General features: G+C 34.3%; 1 protein-coding gene across 2 annotated transcripts in view; it reads right to left on the bottom strand.

Moving 5' to 3' along the window:
* Slc35f5 (solute carrier family 35 member F5) overlaps positions 1-18513 on the bottom strand; it is a 35185-nt gene extending 16672 nt beyond the window's left edge. For both annotated transcript variants that reach the window (XM_046445538.2, XM_046444706.2), the window contains exons 1-7: positions 18215-18513; positions 17344-17434; positions 17023-17164; positions 11129-11272; positions 9081-9143; positions 7247-7328; positions 5391-5581 (exon numbers count right to left, since the gene is read on the bottom strand). In XM_046445538.2, the coding sequence (XP_046301494.1) occupies positions 5391-5581; positions 7247-7328; positions 9081-9143; positions 11129-11272; positions 17023-17164; positions 17344-17434; positions 18215-18254 (753 nt within the window). In that variant the 5' untranslated portion in view covers positions 18255-18513. The remainder of the gene's footprint in view (positions 1-5390; positions 5582-7246; positions 7329-9080; positions 9144-11128; positions 11273-17022; positions 17165-17343; positions 17435-18214) is intronic.
* Positions 18514-19495: the final 982 nt, after the last annotated feature.

Here is a 19495-nt window from a genome sequence, read left to right as displayed (position 1 = left end):
AAAGTAGGGGAACTTGGATGAAGATCATTGGTAAAAAGCTTGCCTGAAAGCCCTGAGCTCAATCCCCAGGTTCAAAAAAAAAAGAAAGAAAGATACAAAAACCCAAAACCCAATCACTCCCTATCCAATTTCCCTTATAAATTAACAAAAGTTAGAAAAAAAATTAGTATTCAGCTTTTAATATGAGGATAAAACTGAGTATCGTCAACTTTAAAAACTTGTTTTATTCAAGTACAGTCAGCAATTTAAGTTTATCTAAATCAAATTTGAATTTGGGAAAATTCTTAAACATTAAAGTATATACAGATGAAAAACATAATGAAAACTCTAATAAAGTTGATGATGCTCATGGCGATGGATGTAAACAGCTAACAGCTAAACTGATACATAAGAGGCTATATTTACTTTGGAAAATTAAAAATATACTATGAAAACTGTCATTGGCTAATTGTGACTGTTTCTCTGGTTCTCCATTTAGAGACAGAACCCAAAAAGCTCTTGTAACTTTGTATACAGTGAAGGAAGTTTTCTAACTATGAGGACTTTTCATTTTTCTTTCATTTGCACATCTGTGTTTAGGATACCCTTACATTCCCAAACATGTGTCTGCTTTGAGTTAAGTAATGAGAAATAACACCTCCTTTTGGTGAACCCTAGGGTGTGTATATGTCCAAAGTTCATCTACTTTCACTGATAATTCTTTTTCTTTTTCTTTTTTTTTTTTTTTGTGCAGGTGGGGGGTGAGTGGACATTTTTTTTTAAACTATTTTAAACAAGGCTACTATGAATATTCTAGGACATACCATTTTGTACCAATGTGTGTGAGTGTGACAAAAGTGCATTCTAAGATGTTGATTGCCCAATCAACTAACTAAAGCAAAGTAACTGCTAGTCTGTTTCCAGTAAGTTACTTACATAGACTGACTGGAAGAATTACTCCACCAAAGAACTTGCCTCTACTTAGGGAGAGACATCTTTTGAATTATCTCAGGACTTGCAGTGAAATAAGTAGTAAAATTATTAGTAGTTTCACTTCAAAGCACCAGAGATACGTAATTTTAGGCACCAAAAGGTACAAATGATTGAGAGTGCAGTAGTCTGCATTTGATCTATACTGTGCTGAAGGCTAAAGCCAAAGTGAAACTGTGCAAAAGTGGTTTTAATTTGTTATCCTGGCTTCTTGGGTAATTTCACTCGATTATCTAAATAAGAAAATGAGTATCAACTGGTAAGATGTGAAATATCAAACATACATGAAAATAGGAGCTACAATCTGCCTATAATTGAAATGCTAGAAAAGAGGCAGAGTCTGCCCTTAATTATCTTTTGGAGATTTTCTGCAAAAACATCTGCTTATAGGATGATAATTAGTTTTCCTGACCCACTTCTCTTATTACCTTAATACTTAAATATTGTACTCATTACCCAACCAATCTCACTGGCTCCTACAAATGCAAAGTAGGGAAATAACAAATCCCTAAGGTGGCAGGCATTCAAAGATCTTAAGAATTCTTCACTAGCTACAAACTCCTTCCAGAAAGACCTTCCTATTCCCTCTCAAGCCCAAGGCATCCTCATCACAAAAAAAAGACACATCTCCACTATCCTCCAATAAAAAATTTCTATACAATAATAATCATATTATTATTCCAGAACTGAAGAAAATATCTTACTAATAATTGCAGCAAATAATTTATATATTCATTATTTCATGAATAGAAAATTAATTTTTGTTTTTTGTTTATCTAAGAAAATTTGCTTTAATAAGATAAGTACAAGCCTTTATTCCCTTTGAAATCTTACTTATTTCAATGTAAAAGATAAGCATATTACATGGAAAATAGTATTTTTTTTCCTTGTGATACTGTGGATAGAACAAAAAAAGTTACAACAGTAATTCATTTTTAAATTATCTGAAAGGATAATAATTATCTTAATTGTCTTTTAAAAGCTACTTGACAAAAATTGTACTCAAAGTATACATGATGATTTGATAAATACATGTTGTTTACTGATTACCAATTAATTAGCATCACTACCCATCGTTAGCATGGTGTGTGTATGTGTGTATGTGTGTTAATGATCTTGACACTTAAAATTTGCTCTTATCAAATTGCAAGTAAACAATACAGTATTATTATCTATAATCACTAGGCTGTACATTAGAATTCCAGAACTTATTTATCTTATAATTAAAAGTTTTTAATAATATCTCCTTATTTCCCTATTATCCAATCCCTTACAACCACCATTCTACTTTCTGCTTTTCTGAGTTCAAATTTTTTAAAGTCCACTTATAAGAGAGATCAAATGTATCTGTTTTTCTGTGCCTGGCTTATTGCACTTAGCAATGTCCTCCAGGTTCATCCATGTTGCAAATGATGGTATGCCCTCCTTTTTTGTGAATGAAAAATATTACATTGTGTGTGTACACACACACACACAAACACACACACACACAAACACACACACACACATATTTGATATATAGAGCTACATATATTACACACACATACATATTTTCTTTATCCATCCTTCAATGGACACTTAGGTTTTCCCATTATCTTAGCTGATGTGAATATGGAGGTATTGCAAGGAACATGGAGGTATAGATCTCTTCAAGATATAGATCTCATTTCCTTTGGATATATAACAGGAGATAGTCTTGATAAAGTCAATATAACCTAAATATATTTTACAGAAAAAAAAATAGTACCATTAAGTCCTAATAAGACAAAAGATATTCAAAGAAAATGGGAAAATGTACCAATATTTTGACCTGTTCTGTCCAATACATTAGACATAAGCCACAGGTGACTATTGAGCAACTGAAATTGGCTAGTCTGAACTGAAACATATTTGGGGTATAATACACACTAGTTTTAGAAAATAGTAGTAATACAAAAAATATAAACTATCTCATTGATAATTTTTATATTGATAACACATTGAAATATTTCATATATAGTGCATGAAATTAAAATATAGCATTAAAATTAATACCTCTAGGTTTTGGGGGTTTTTTTATCTTTTTAAAAAATTTGTTTCCTAAAAAATTTAAAGTTATTTATGTGGCCAGCATTTGAGGCTCATGTTATATTTCTACTGAACAGCATTGCTCTTGATCTTATCTAGGCTTATCATTCTATTAAGTCAGATTTCCAAAAAGCTATATACCTGGACTATATTATTCTGACTTCCTATAGAAATGCCTTTACTAAAGAACAACATGCATTTCAGGTTGATTTTTTTTTTTTTTAAAGTAGTTAAATGGGAGTATCCCAAGTGTCTACTGACAGAAGAATGAATAAAATGTGGTATAGCTATACAATGGAATAGTAATCATCCCTCAAAAGAAATTCTGACATATGGTACGATATGGATGAACTTAAAGGACATTATGCTAAGTGAAATAAAGCAGTCAAATACTGACAAATACTGTATGATTCCACTCACGACAGATATTTGGACTAGTCAGATTCATTGAAATGGAAAGCACAATGGTAATTGCCAGAGATGGGAATGTAGGAATGAAGAGGTATTATTTAATAGAGTTCCAGTTTTATAATTAAACAAAAAGTTCTATAGATGGATGTTACACAAAAATGTGAATATATGTAATATCAGTAACATTAAAAATGGTTCAAATGATAAGCTTAAAATTATATTTTACTATAATTTTTTAAAAATTCTTTAAAAAGGGTATTATCTGCATATATCTCTAAACCTGCTGTACAGAATAGTGATTATACATAAGAACAGTGGTAATACATTTATTATAATATGTAAGAATTTACATATTACAATAGTCTCTTCTTATTCATGGTTTCACTCTCCAGTTTCGATTACTAGTGGTGAACCACAGTCCAAAAGTATTAAATGGAGAATTGTAGAATGAACAATTCATAAGTTTTAAATAACTCTTATTTAAAGTGTATCTTTGTAATTGTCCTATTTTATTATTGTTGTTGTTAACTTCCTACTGTGTTTATTTTATTTTATGATTTATACTATCAAAGGTTTGTATGTAGAGAAAAAAAAAAAAAAAAGTACACATAGTGCTATACTCTCCATGGCTTCAGACCACTAGGGGTCTTGGAACCTATCATCACAGTACATTTCTCTCCAAGTTTAATGTTAAGACAAAGTTTGCTTTATCCAAGGAAGGTAGATCTTTTCTTTTATGAGACAATAAGCTGTGTTTAACTCAAAGATTTTCCTTTTTACCATACTGTCACTTTGTCTACACTATGCCCACCTTAAGTAGCATTAAACTAAAGTTATTAATATAACTTCCTACTCCACAGCCAGCTCCTACCCCTAGTGCATATTTAACTGGCTCTTAAAACAAAGGTACCTTTGTTTTAACTTTTTTCTTATAAATGCTTTTATCACACATCACCTAAGGTCTCCTTGGAAGGGAAACATATAATTAATAAATTTTAGTCTGCCTTACAGTTATTTAAAACAAGCAAACAGAAATCACAACTAATAACATAACCCCAATATATAAGCCTTGAAATTATTTTTATTACATATGTAATTAGCAGATTACAATTCTCAAAGATTTTCCTTTGATTATGCAGCAGAATATTTTAATCAAGGTATCACTTAAGTTGAAGTTATTTGGCCAGGGAATGGACAAAAATGGGCTACTGAGTGGAATCAGGACCCAAAATTAGGAAATAACAATCATTTCAATTATACTTACATTGGCACACACTAGTGTTTTACAATGCTCAGTATAAATCTGAATCGTAAAAGCTCAGATTAAACAACCTTGGATACTTTCAATGATATGTATATACAAAGTAGCCCTGAAATTAATTTTTTAATTCTTTAGAGTTCTCACTCAGACAAGACTCTAGTCCTAGTTTAGCCCAAAATAATAATACTTTAGTTATTACATCATTATTCTATATGAAATCTTAAGTACAATTTTCAGTTTCTATATTAAAATAACATACTGTAAATGATACTACCAAAATTCTATAGAAATATTCACTACCAGTACTTGCTGAAATAATACTTGACAGCACTTAACATCAATTTAAAGTAAAACTGCAGAAATCTGAAAAAAATCAACACATACAATAAACCCTTATCTGGATATTTACTAAACAGCCCTAACATACATCACAGTGTAAAATAATTCTATTCATATTTCTGACCCTAAAACAATGGAAAGACATTCTAAGGAACTTCTCAGACTGTTCATACACACATATATATGTATATGTATATGAATAGATGTAATATTATAGGGTTTATTGACTTTCCAATTCTTTGAAGTGTGACTAACATTTACTAAGTGACAGACTAATAGCGTTATACTTCAACACTACATCTAAAAAATGAAGTGCCAAATATATAATAAAGAAAAGACCTACCACAAAGCAAAAAAAAAAGCTAATTTTTGCTACTTGAGTTGCAGTCAGTTTCCCCACAGTTTTCAATATGGATTCTTGTTCTTTCACAGTAGGATATGACATGCGAGACAACTTTGCTTCTAATGCATGGCTTGATGGGAGCTGTCGAATCTCCATAATATTGCTGAACCTTACCCGAGACTTTTTGGGAGCTTAAAAAGAATTCATAGTATAAAATCATTACATGTATCCTTTCGTCCAACAAAAGCCAGTTTTAGTTTTTAATAATATACGCAAATTATTTAGTTCATTTATAATCAGACAAAGAAAACCAGTTATATTATTACCTCGAGTAGTTTTGTTTACTCAAGAGTTAACAGGAATAAATGATTTTATCTATAAAATGTTTTTAAAAATTTTAAATGAGACCAACATTCAAAGTTTCTGCATTTAAATACTGACAAATCAAGTATCTGATAAAGGACTTGTGTCTAGTATAGATAAAGAATTTTCACAACTCAATAACAAAAAGACAAAATATGGGCAAAGTATTTGAATACAGATTTCTCCAATGAAATACATATCCAGTGAAATCCAATAAGGATTTCGGTCACAATGAAACACCACTCATACTCAATAGGATGCGCAGAATAAGAAAGAGAAATAACTACATCTGGCAAGGATGCAGAGAAAGCAAAACACTTATACAAAGCTTATAGGAATGTAAATGGCACAGCCATTCTGGAAAACAGCACGGCAGGTCATCAAAGTGTAAATCAGAGCTACCATTTGACCTGGCAATCATATATATCCAAGATAAATGAAAACTTATCTATCAAAAAATAAAAAGCCACCTTGTATACAAATACTCACAGTTCATTATAGCCAAAAGGTTGAAAGAATCCAATGTCCATCAACTAAAGAATGGATACACAAACTATAGTATATACATATAGGTGGAATATTATTCCACCATTAAAAATGAAGCACTAACAGGTTACAAATGAAAACATGAACAAGAATATTATGCCAAGTGAAAGAAACCAGCCACAAAAAGCCACATATTATATGATTCCATTTATATAAAATGTCTAGAATAGACAAATCCAGAGACAGAAAGTAAAATTGTGGTTGGCTATGGCTGAGGAGATAGATGTTAGGGTTTATGGCTAAAAGGTACAAACTCTCTTTACAGGTGATAAAAAAAAATTCTAAAATTGACTGTTGTTGTTTGTTCTATTAGTGACGTGAACATGCTAAAAATCCCTTAACCGTATACTTTAAATGCATGAATTTTGATACATAAATTATATTTCAATAGAGTCATTATCAAATATAAAAAATAGTTTCTGCATTTGTATACATACACAATCACCTGGTTCAGGATTTTAGTATGATTACTATTTTAGCATTTATAGTGAAACTTTATTTGAATTTTCTCAGGAATATTCAACTTATAAGAATTACTTTCCTAGACAAGTATGCAGAATATTTCTCTCTATATAGATTAATTCTTTGCAAAGGAATTTATGGATAAATATTGTATATTTCATTAAAACTGATATTTTTTATTTAGTAAGTTCACAGAACCGGCAAAAACTACTATAATTTACTAGTAGGGTCTTTCGGGGCATGTTGGAAAGAAAATTATTCGTGTTTTATTATATACTTTGATGAAATCATAGAGATTTATGGTATTTGGAAATTATTTCCAATTGAATTAATATAAAATCTATCCTGTATCAGATTCATGATCCAATCAAACTTTCAGAAGACTACAGGCCTAGTCAATCCACAAAATCACTAAGTTCTGGGATGGCTTTAATGAAGCAAAATTTTCATCCATTCTCAGTCATAAAATTCTAAGTTTTACTCACTCTTTTCAGGATCAATATTTGTGCTCTCAGGTTTTTCACTTGGAAGATCATGAAATTTCACAGGAACATATAAAGGTTCACTCTGGGAAGTAAAATAAACAGAAACAAATATAAACATAAATAAAAGCTAATATATTGGCTAAATACAAATGGGTGGTACAACAGACACAGATACCATCCAAAACATGGCTTCAATCAGTATGTTTATATGGCATGACTTTGCCAAAATGCAAGTTAAAAATTTAAAACCAATCCACACAGGTACAATGACAGGAAAGAATCAGTTTTAAAGTTTAGAAATGTAAACTTTGGCACAGTAAGACAACTAAATGTCATAAAATGTCATAAATGAAATAAAAGGAAACCTCTGTCTCAACTAACAGATTATCTTCTGTCTCTGCATTCACTCTTTTAAAAAATACATATTGAATGCCAGGCGCAATGACATAGACTTGTAGTCCCCATAACATAGGAGGCTGATGCAGGAGGATGGCTTAAGCCCATGAGTTTGGGAATAGCCTGGGCAACATAAACAATACCTTGTCTCCCAAGAATAAAAAAAAAATACCGTCATACTGTGCTTCTACTTGTGAGACACTGTTCTAAGCCCTGGAGATAAGGATGAGAAAAGACAAAGTCTCTTCCTCAATGATCATATATTCTAAAGGGGAAGGTAGACAATGAACAGATAATCAAATATACCATATGTATTTATATTTGCCTGATTGTTTTAGGTGATTCTAAATGTCCATATTTTTAGGTGATTCTAAATGCCTCAATTGTTTTGGCAAATGTTCTTCAGATGGTCTATATTTAAAACACAACGCCCCACTAGGCTGTTTCTTAAACATTAGTAGATTTTAAAATTTTCTTTAATTTTTCTTTTAACTCTTGGTATAGAAATCTTATAATAAAGCATATTCAGTAAATGAAGAGACAATATGGTGTGGAAATAGACATAATCTTTTTGTTATATTGAACTTTTCATTTGTAACATTTGGCCTAAAGCAATTTGACATACTTATCTTAGAGATAATAGCAAGATGTAAGAGTAGTTAAAAAAACAAGGCTGCCATCTCAACTCCACCTTTTGTACTGAAAAAGTAAATAATATTAAACTATCCAGTCAATGCTTAAGATCCCAGAGAAAAGAAATGGCATTTTCTCCAAACTTCATAAACTCTTAATAGTAGCTAATAACCTACTCAGCATGCACCAATGGTATCAAAAAACAAAAAGATTGTACTGTCAATTAGGTCACCAAAACAGTGAGTGCTTCACAAATAGGTATTACATTTTAGAGTGACTTAAAAATTTTTCTCACATTTGAAAAGGAGTACTGTCAAAAAGGCATTTAAAAGAGATGCTTTAGAGACGGTCTGAAAAGAATGGACTTTTACATATTCTCTTCGATTATATTATAAATAGTTAACATAAGCCATATTTTCAGAACCTAGAACATGTGCGTCACACCTATCAGGTACTTTAAAAAAAATTGTGGAATAAATGAATAAACAATTTGCTTATATAGTCTCAATGTCAAGCAAAAAAAAAATATGTTCCCAAATGATGATAACAGTGAACACGAAGTTGAAAAGTTTGTAAGAAACAAAGGATCGTCCTTTATTATTTTCACTCTTTAACTAATATCCCTTTCCCCTCTCTCTTTAGAGGTAGCTTATCTGTAGGCCCTATGTCTCCCTGGAAAGAAAGTACCAAATTACAACTCTTATGGAGGGCACTCAGTATTGAGCTATGTCTCCTAATATAGCTGTGGTGCTATCAGAGCTGTTTGAATCTTCCTGCCACACTAAATGAGAAAAGCCACACTTACCAAAGAACTATTCATAGTAGTATCTGTTGTGCAAGCAGCAAAGTAACCTTCAGCATCCGCAAACTACATACAGATAACAAGACATAAAATTCAATTAAACTCACAGCTCAAACAAATTGAACCAAAAATTCAAAATAAACCTATAAGAATATAACTATTATTAATATTAACAGCAGCAAATGCCAAGTATTCAACCCTGCAGGGGAGGTATTATCGTTTTCTCTTTATGATAAAATAGAGGTTAAGAGATTTCATCTAAGTAGCAGGGCAAGGATTAAAACCCAAGTTAGAGGGTTAGGGACATGGTTCAGTGATACAGCACTTGCCTAGCATGTGCTGAGATCTGGTTTCAATTTTCAATATCATCAATAAAAAAAGGGAAAGGAAAAAAATTTAAAAACCCAAATTAGTTGTCTAATGTTAAAGTTTATGCCTTTTTCACAAAACTATTATACTATTTCAAGAAGGGAAAGGATGAGTGGGTCAGTTTTAAGCAGATAGTAATATCACAGTATTGTTAGAGAATACGTTTGACCTTATGGATTCACTGAATGCATCTCAGGGACTGGAACACACTTTGAAAATCACTGTTCTAATGTGGCATTTGGTAACTAAGGCAAGTAAGGTGTGGCTGAAGGAAGTGAATCACTGGGGGCATGGCTTTGGGGTATATATTTGATGAGCTGAGTTTGGTCTTTCTTTCTCCTTCTTGGTGCAATGTCCTGAGCCACTTTCCTCCACCATACTCTTCTGCCATGATGTTCTGCCACACCTTGAGCCCCAAAGAATGGAGCCAGCCTTCTATCAACTGAGACCTCTGAAACCATGAACCTACAAATAAACTTTTCCTCTACTAATTGTTCTTGTCAGCTCTTTTGGTCACAGCAATGAAAAAACAAACTAAAACACAGTGTTAATTTCATTTCACCCCCTCAACAGATACCCTTTCAGTATCTCTGAAAGTCCCAAAAGGTTAAATAACTTGCCCAAGATCACACTACTAACTAGAACATGACAAAACACAATTCAAACATAAGAGACCAAGCTCTTAATCAATTTTTTTTTTAAATGGAGTGAAAACAGAAACATGGCCAAGACATAGAAACCAAACAAACAAAAGAATTCTACTATCCAACAAATATGTGAAAAGGTAACCCAAAACATGCAGATTAAACAATACATTATTATCAACATATCAGATTGCTCGGATTTTAGTAAGGGTTAAATATCATACATTGCTAAGGAAAATATGAATTGGTGCAAACATTGCAGATGGTAATTTAACAATAAGAATCAAGAGCTTTAAAAATGGCATTACTCTTATCCAGCATTATACTCTCAGAAATTTATTCCAATAATTATAGATTTGTATAGGATATTCCCACTTACTATATAAAAGCAAAAGTGGGAAAAATATGTTGAGAATGAAATAAAAGGGGAAAAGTAATAAATTTTACTTAATTGCCTGGAAAGCTTCATGACTCATAAATAAAATACAACCAGATAAGAAAATGATAAAAACTAAGTCAATTTCTTTTATACAGAATTTTTAATATAATACACGTAAGTATATAACTATAGATAAAATCAAATATTTACAGCGATCTTGGGATAGTGGAATTATAAACAGACTGTTCTTATTCTTGTTACTATAATTTTATCTTCAACAATAAACATTTATAACTGTTACAATTATAAATACTTAACAAAAATGTTCTAGTAATACTAAATCACACAATTTTTCATCATATACTATTAAATGGAAACAGTAAGTTACAAAATAGGCCAAAAACTGTACAATTCCATTTTTATAAAAAATAAAATGGAAAAGAGGTAGAATATAATACATTGTATATGCACTTCTATAAGCATATGTATTGGTTTTCCAAAATAAGTAATACACATTCAAATTTTTGTACATTAAATTTTATGTTTGACCAAATTAGGTTTTTCTTCTATTCTACCATTACCCACTTACCAAACTTAAAATATGAATGACTTTAAAGAAAAAATACACCCTTCTCCAACAAATAAAATTTAAAACTTACAAATGCAGCATGCTTTCCTCGAAATCCTCTTGTGCACTGTTGCCTCCATGGCTTCCAAATAATAAAGCCCAAAAGGTACAAAACGAACATAGATGTTTTTGCAAAGGTGCTGAAGAATGGTTTGTTGTACTGAGTAAAAACATACTGCAGAAGAAAAAGTTACACAGACAACTATGAGATGACCTTAAACTCTACTACTCATCACAATAAAATAAAACCATTATATGATTTTTATCTCTTTAGATAAACCCAGATAAGAAAATGATAAAAACTAAGAACTTTAGAAGTTCACTTGGATGGGAAAAGCCAAAAGGAATTATAAAAATATTTTATATTCATTTCTGAATATTGCATTTGCTTTACCTATAAGGGATAACATTACTAAACAAAGTAGCAACAGCATTCAAAAAAAGCTTTTTCAACATCCACTAACAACCTATTAGGCAAAGGACCTATGCTAGGGGCTAAAGAAAATTTTAAAAAGCTTTCTTGCCCTTTAAGAGTTTACAATCTAATAGAGAAGACACATTGTGGGAGGCCATCCTCCCATGTGATTTGGGTTACTTCCCTGGCTGGGTGAGAGGCACTTAGGCACAGCCGTGTAAGAGTTTTCCCCACCTTTCTCAGGTCCGAGGGCTTGTCCTTGCAGAGGCGTGTCTGGCCACTACCCTGAAGACCCAATCATCGTCCCTGCCCCCCTTAATCTTCATTGGATGGGATTTTCCCCAGAATTTTTTGTTCCCCAATGAAAGTCCACTCCCTGGCGTGTTCTCTCTCTCTCGCTAGCCTCGCTACCACAATAGGTGGCTGGAGGCTGGAGCTAGGAGGAGCCATCCTAGAGCTGGTTTAAAGGTAATTAGAGTTTTGTCTCTTTAATTCAAAACTCCCTAGCGGTTTCTCACATCTCAAACCTTCATTCATGAAGCTGGCGCGGGTCGCAGGCTAAAACGTATATACAAAGAAAATGCAGTATAATGTGCAAAGTACAATGACAGAAGTTCAGGATGCCATGAAAGCACCAAAAAGAGAAAGAACAGGAAGGTTATAGAAGTTTTTTGAGAGACTCTTCCTGAGCTGTGCGTGAAGGACTGAAGAAGAGTCAGCCCAGAGGAAACAACATGAAATCATCAACAAAGAAGAGTATATGAAGAAAAGTATATGAAGTTTAGTGCCTACAAAAACCTATAATCTTCCTTTGAATTAGAAGTATCAGTATGAACTTACCATTTTGTCTTCTAGGGGAAAAATAATCCTAGTTACATGCACTGAAAAGGCATAGAAAAAGATGACAAACCAGGAGGAATAAGAAACTCTAGGCCATTTTGCACTAAAGAAACATGGTTCCTATAGGCAATGACCAAATTCAGGTATGAGGCAGGAAATGAATCTGAAGCATCTTGTGTCAAAAAGCAAACAGGTTAAGTGTTGGTGAGGATGTGGGGGGAAAGGCACACTCATACATTGCTGGTGGGACTGCAAATTGGTGCAGCAGTATGGAGATTCCTTGGAAAATCGGTAATGGAACCTCTGTTTGACCCAGCTATCCCACTCTTCAGTCTATACCCAAAGGACTTAAAAACAGCATACTACAGGGACACAGCCACATCAATGTTTATGGCAGCACAATTCACAATAGCTAAACTGTAGAACCAACCCTGCTTCCCTTCAGTTGATGAATGGATAAAGAAAATGTGGTATACATACACAATGGAATACTATTCAGCATTAAGAGAATAAAATCATGGCATTGCAGGTAAGTGGATGTAGTTGGAGAATATAATCCTAAGTGAAGTTAGCCATCCCAAAAAACCAAATGCCATATGTTTTCTCTGATGATGATTGATAATGGGATTGGTGGACAGCATAGGAGGATTAGACGAGCTCTAGATAGAGCAAAAGGAGAAAAAGGGGAAGGGTGGAGACATGGGGGTATAAAAAACGGTGGAATGAGATGGACGTTATTACCCTAAGTACATGTACGAAGACACAAATGGTGTGACTCTAATTTGAGTACAACCAGAGATATGAAAAACGGTGCTCTGTGTGTATAATATGAATCGTAATTTATTCTGCTATCATATATACAAATTAGAATAAAAAATAAATAAATAATAATAATAATAATAAAAGCAAATAGGACCATTCCTGGGTCATAGTAAAAGAATCTCAGAGCCAACCCAAAAGGGTTCCCGCTTGTCAATAGGACAGTTTAGCTTTAAAAGACGTTTAACTAAAATACTTTGAAATACATGTCAAATATATAAAATACATAAAAATCCATGAGCTTGTAATGATGCCAAAAAATTCTCAATTGTTACTACCAGAAGTCATTAAGGTAATTCTACTCTAAAATAAACAAAGGCAGAAAAAAATCAAGATTTACCCAATCTTTGTGTATAAACCATGCTTAAGGATAATTAGTAGTTTTGGAAAAATTCTACTTAAAGAATTCCAACTAATAAATACAGAAGAAATGGTCCTTAGAAAGATCATTATTTTGCAACCCAATGAAATACTCTTATCAGGGCAATAGTCATATGTTTATTCAATCATCACCTAAATTTTAATGAAGAATTTTATAGCACATAAATCTAAATAACCCAATATGAGACCTACAGTCATTATGTGCCTAACTCAGTATTTATGGGCCTTTGTTTGTGATGTTTTAAGAAGTATCCAGTTCTTTCCTGAAAACTCAACCTAAATCAAGACCTTACAACAAACTACCATCTTAGTGTCATAAAAGGGAAACAAGAAAAAATGTAATTACCTCCACAAGGAGGCAACCAACAAAATCAAGATGTATATTTTATAGGACAATTGATCCAGCTTCTCCAACAAACCAATGGCATAAGAAATTAAAAAGAGGAGATACACTTGAGAAATAAGTGACTTAAATGATAGAACAAAAGCAACATGTGGTCTTTGTTTAGATTCTAAACACCTAAAAAAAAAATCCTTGTCACAGCTGAAAATAAATTGAATATAAACTAGATATCTGGTGATTCTTAGGAATTATTGTTAATTTTGTTAGATATGTTAATGGTATAGTGATTGTAGGGTTTTTTAATTTATTTTTTAGTTGTAGTTGGACACAATTCCTTTATTTATTTATTTATTTATTTATATGTGGTGCTGAGGATCGAACCCAGGGCCTCGCATGTGGTAGGCAAACACTCTATCGATGAGCCACAAACCCAGCCCCAAATGATTATGTTTTTTAAAAAATAAAAGTTGCTTTTATTTTTGAGGGAAACAGAAAAAAAGTTATACAGCTGAAATTCATTTTAAAATACTCTAAGCAGCCAGGCATGCTGGGACATTCCTGTAATCCCAGTGAATTGGGAGGCTGAGGCAGGAGGATTGTAAATTCAAGGACAGCCTGGGCAACTTAGCAAGATCCTCTCTCAAATGAATAAAAAGTTATGGGTATAGCTTAGCACTCCTGGGTTCCATCCCGCATACCACAAAGAACAACAAAAAAAAGTACTCAAGGAAAAGTTTTGAGCAGGATTGATAATCTCAGAAAAATTTCGGAAGGTAAATGATACACAGAAATTTTTTATACCACTCTATCTACTTTGCGAGTTAGAACTTTTCCATAATGAAAAGACTGTTTTTCTTTTTGAAATATACAATTTATCTGAAAAGTATGATAAGCTTATCTGGTTGAAGAATTAAGATATATTGCATGTGCTCTTGGATAAGAAATTTATAAAATCTTTTATAAAATCTTTATAAAATCTTTTGCTTTTTTTTTTTAAAAAAAAGGGGGGGGGGTTCTGGCTTTATTGAGGTATAATTGACAAAAAGTAATGATATTTTCGTTTTTATTAGAGCTTTCCAGTTATATATAGTAGTTGGATTCATCCCGACAAACTCATACATAAATGGAAATAAATCTATTTCAGTTCATAATCCTCCCTTTTCCCACCCCTTTTTCTTCCAATCCTCCTTCCCCACTCCCATTCTCCTTCCTCTACTAGCTTTCTTTCACTTGCCTTTTAATTTATATTTGACTATTAATTTATATTTGGTTCTTCATATTATCCTATCCTTCCCTCCCCCTCTCCTTTATTTTACTCTAGCTTCCACATATAAGAGAAAACATTTGATCTTTGAGTTTCTGAATTCAGCTAATTCCACTTAACATGATATTCTCCATTTCCATCCATTTATTGGTAAATGCCATAATTTCATGCTTTTTTATGGCTAAGTAGAACTCCATTGATATATATGCCACAATTTGTTAATCCATTTATCTACTGACGGGCATCTGGTTGATTCCAAAATTTAGCTATTTTGACTTGTGCTGCTATAAACATTGATATGGTGTATGGCTATCGTATGCCAATTTTAGATCTTTGGGGAAAATAGCAAGGAGTAGGATAGCTGGGTCATATGGTGGTTCCATCCCTAGTTTTTTGAGGAATCTCCATGCTGCTTTCCAGAGTAGTTGTGCTAGCTGCAGTCCCACCAACAATGTACAAGTGTAACTTCCCCCCCCTCAACCTCACCAACATTTATTGTTATGTGTATTCTTGATCATTGCCATTCTGACTAGAGTGAGTTAAAATCTTAGTGTAGTTTTCATTTTCATTTCCCTGATTGCTAGAGGTGTTGAATGAAAAAATAATTATATTTACTGTGTACAATATGGTGTTTTGATACATGCATACATTGTGAAATTAATACCAAAACAAGTTGGTTGGGGTTTTCTAACATTGTTTAGATACAAGTTGCTAAACTGGTGCTCTTTTGTCCTAAATAAAATAATTTACTTGAAACTATAAAACTTAATAGCTAGGTTTAATTCTCTGTCAACATTAGATTTCTTTGAGGTAAAATTACAGAATGTTAATCTAAAAGAAGATTACAGAAAAGTTTTAAAGTGAAAAACAAATGGCCTGTTGTATTCCTAAGCCTGATTCCAGAAAGGCTAAAAATTATTTATTCACAGGATAGAATGCCAGGGTCAACTATTCACCTTTAGTTATGATGTGAGAAGATGTGCCCCTTTTGACATTTAAATTCATTTTATAAACACTCATTTCCTCTTTTATACTTGATGTGAGTTGAAATGGAGTTTATTCTAAAAATAAAAAGTTGCAGTCTTTTTTATAGGGATTATTAACCAGACAGAATTATGTTTACAAGTAAAAAGAAAAACTAGCTGTGAACTCACAATACATTACGACCAACAACAGGCCATCAATAAACACAAAATTTAACTGAAGGTAATCATTGAATACTACTACTTCATATAATGTATGTATCAGCAAATATGTTAATGTAAATGTACCCAGGCATGTGCATAAGTGACCTGTACATGAAAAGTCTGATCACTTTTATTCATTTGTCCAAAATTATATGTGTGTGTGTGTGTGTGTGTGTGCCCACAGGCAAGCGTGCATGCACGCACATGCAATTGTGATGGTAGGAATTGAATCCAGGGCCCCAAACATGCTAAGCAAGTGCTCTACCACTGAGTTACACCCCAGCCTAAAAGTGGTCTTACTTTCTATTAAATGCTGAAAGATTGCTTTGTATCCTGAACAGTTAGTCACTACAAAATAATATTAATAGAGAAAGAAGTTGAATTTGGAAGGAAAAAAAAACAACAAAATCACCTGCATATATTAAAATATATATATATTCTCTCCTTTTATGTAACCCTCCCTACAATACACTAGAAAACTATGTAAGACAACAAAGAACACGATTTCAGTTATAACTTGAAATGACACTAATCCAGTATTAAAGAAAACATAATAATTTGATATTTAAAATACTGTTTTAATAAGCATGAACTAGTAATGCCTAGAAATACTTTTTTTTTTTTTTTAACATTAACACTTTTACTATAACATCATTCCTAGAGAAAAGGTACATACCGAAGTAAGTTCCGAGGAAGCAACCCATATCACATCAACAAGAAGGAGAATAACAATCCCAAGAGCCATTCGCCTTCTCTGAGTAAAGCCACTGTTCTGGGAATTCATTCGGTTCATGATAAATACACACACCATTTGCAATCTGTTTTTTGAAAATATACATCTAATTAGAAATGACTTCCAAAAAAAGAAGAAAAAAAATGACTTCCAAAAGAAACCATATTAAAAAAATGAGAAAAGGAACGTAATAGAAACATCTAACACTTGTTAACTAATGTTCAGTATGAAAGTGATACAGCATACAAAAAGTGTAGAATTTACCTGGTTTTAATGGCCTCTCTTAGATTCTCAAAAGCAAAGCCTGAAAACTTGGCAGCTCTCAGTCTAAAAGGAGGTGAAGAACTCAGGGCACCTAAAAACCACAAATTGCTTGTGAAAACACTGACAACTCAAGAATCATCACCTTTTTACTCACCTTCAAATTGAAAGAAAAGGAAAGAAAAATACTAAAAATGTGTTAAATACAAACGATACTTTTCTCTAGACTTTCATGTAATCCATTTTACGGTTCAAATTAATACTCAGATTAGTGTATGACATAGTGGGAAAGAAATATTTAAGAATAGTTAACTACTGAAAAATAGCTTCTGAGAGTTTCGCAGATAACAGAACTCCCACTGGCTTCTCCCTCCAGAGGAATCTACCCCAGGGACAGTGTGTAGACACGTACCCTTACCTAAGTGTTTCTTCTGTCCCTGATCTCCAGCGAAATGTGGTTACTTAAGAGGAAGTGATTTGCTGTGGGTCTTGCAGGAACCTTTCCGCTCAGCGCCCATGGTAAAGGAAAAGGAACCCCATGGTCCCCCACCTACCCTGTCACTACATCTAGTTATTTCGGATCGCCACAGCGATTTACGAGGAGGGTGGAGAAACAGCTGTTAAAAGGAATCCTCCTCTTTCGGAGTTGGTGGGTAGCAGGTGACGCCTCCTCAGGGAGCGTGGTCAATCTGAGGCAACGATCACCAGCAGCTTCCCCTATTGCCAGTCTAGACCCTGCTCGGACGCCCATCAGCCTCCGGCGTTCCCCGTCCCCAGAGACCGCTGCCACTGCGGCCCGGAGGCGGGGCAGTTCGAGAGCACTTGGTTCCGGCATTGGCCCCAGGTGACTTCGGGCCTTTCCCTGCCTGCTTACCTGGCCTTCCTGCCCCGCGATGGCGTCCTGGCGGCACCATGAGCGGACCCGGCCCGGCCCTGCCGCCGCCTAGCGCCACGGCCGCGGCCTCAGACTCAGAGGGTCGACTCGGCGCCAGACATCGCGCCGCGCAGGAGGCAGAGCCTCTGAAGCAGCCGTGCCCCTCAGGGCGAGGCCGTTGAGGCCACTCAACTCCACTCGGCCCAAGCGGGACGGGGAGTGAGGAAAGCTAAGGTACAGCGTAGGTTGCGCAGCGATGGCTGCGGAGGCCCGGAGCTTGGCCTGGCCCCGGCCCCGCCCCCGGCCGGCCAGCCCAGCGGCCCCGCCCCCGGCGATGGCCGCGGCGCACAGGTTACGTCACGTCGGTGCGACGACGGACCACGGCGGGGCGCGTCTCCACGGTGACTTGGCGGCGGGGTGTGGAGTTCTGCCAGCAATAGGGAACCCAGCAAGAAGGCGCGCCAGTGAAGGGAGGAGATAGGAGGGTAGAAGGTGGGAGCCGGGGCCGGTGGCTGGGGAAGTGCGAAGGGTTTAGGAAATGACTGAGGGTTTAAGCCCACCCTGGCAGCTCCTTTTCTTAAGAGGGCAGGAAACTTAAAATATCCTTTCAGGAGAAGACAAGCAAAGTTGGCTTGGGGTTACTTTGGATTCTTGGAGCCTTTCGTATGTGAACTAGATCCTAACTCCTGGAGTTTCAAGGTGTGCCCTTGGGCAAGCTCCTTATTATCCTGGCCCTTATCTAAAAACGAGAGAGAAGAGAGAGTGTGTGTGCGCGCGCGCTCCGGGACCGTGCACAATATCACACGTGTTTACAAACGTAAAGGATTAACCTCATGATGCATAAAGAACTTCACAAATGTTAGTCTTATTTAAATTTTTTTAAATACCTTAAATATCCAGTAAGAAAGGAGGCTTGGCCAGCATCCTGATTTGTATTTAGAAAACAAAAACGAGACTTAAGGGTTCTGTAATTTAACTGAAATTGTCGACTACAAGTGCATTTTTAACATTTTAATCAGATAATGCAGAGTAAATAAATTTTATTGTTCGTGTATGAAATTATATACATACTCTATGTATGTAGCATACTCTGGTATGTATAATTATATGCATGCTCTAGTGACAATATCAATGAAGTTTTGTGTTGGTTTAATCAGTTTCTAATTATAAGCATGAAGCACCTCTAATAAATCATTCAGAAATTTATTTTGCAGAGTAGAAAAACTATAACCATCTACTTGAAATTATTGGGAAAATTTGTTTGCAGGCATTAATCAAAGT

The sequence above is a fragment of the Marmota monax genome, unplaced genomic scaffold (assembly GCF_021218885.2).
Source record: "Marmota monax isolate L192 unplaced genomic scaffold, Marmota_monax_Labrador192_F-V1.1 WCK01_AAM20220418_F8-fsc00154, whole genome shotgun sequence".
Lineage (NCBI taxonomy): Eukaryota > Metazoa > Chordata > Mammalia > Rodentia > Sciuridae > Marmota > Marmota monax.
Note: the sequence above shows the minus strand (reverse complement) of the source record. Positions and strands in the feature narration are given on the sequence as shown.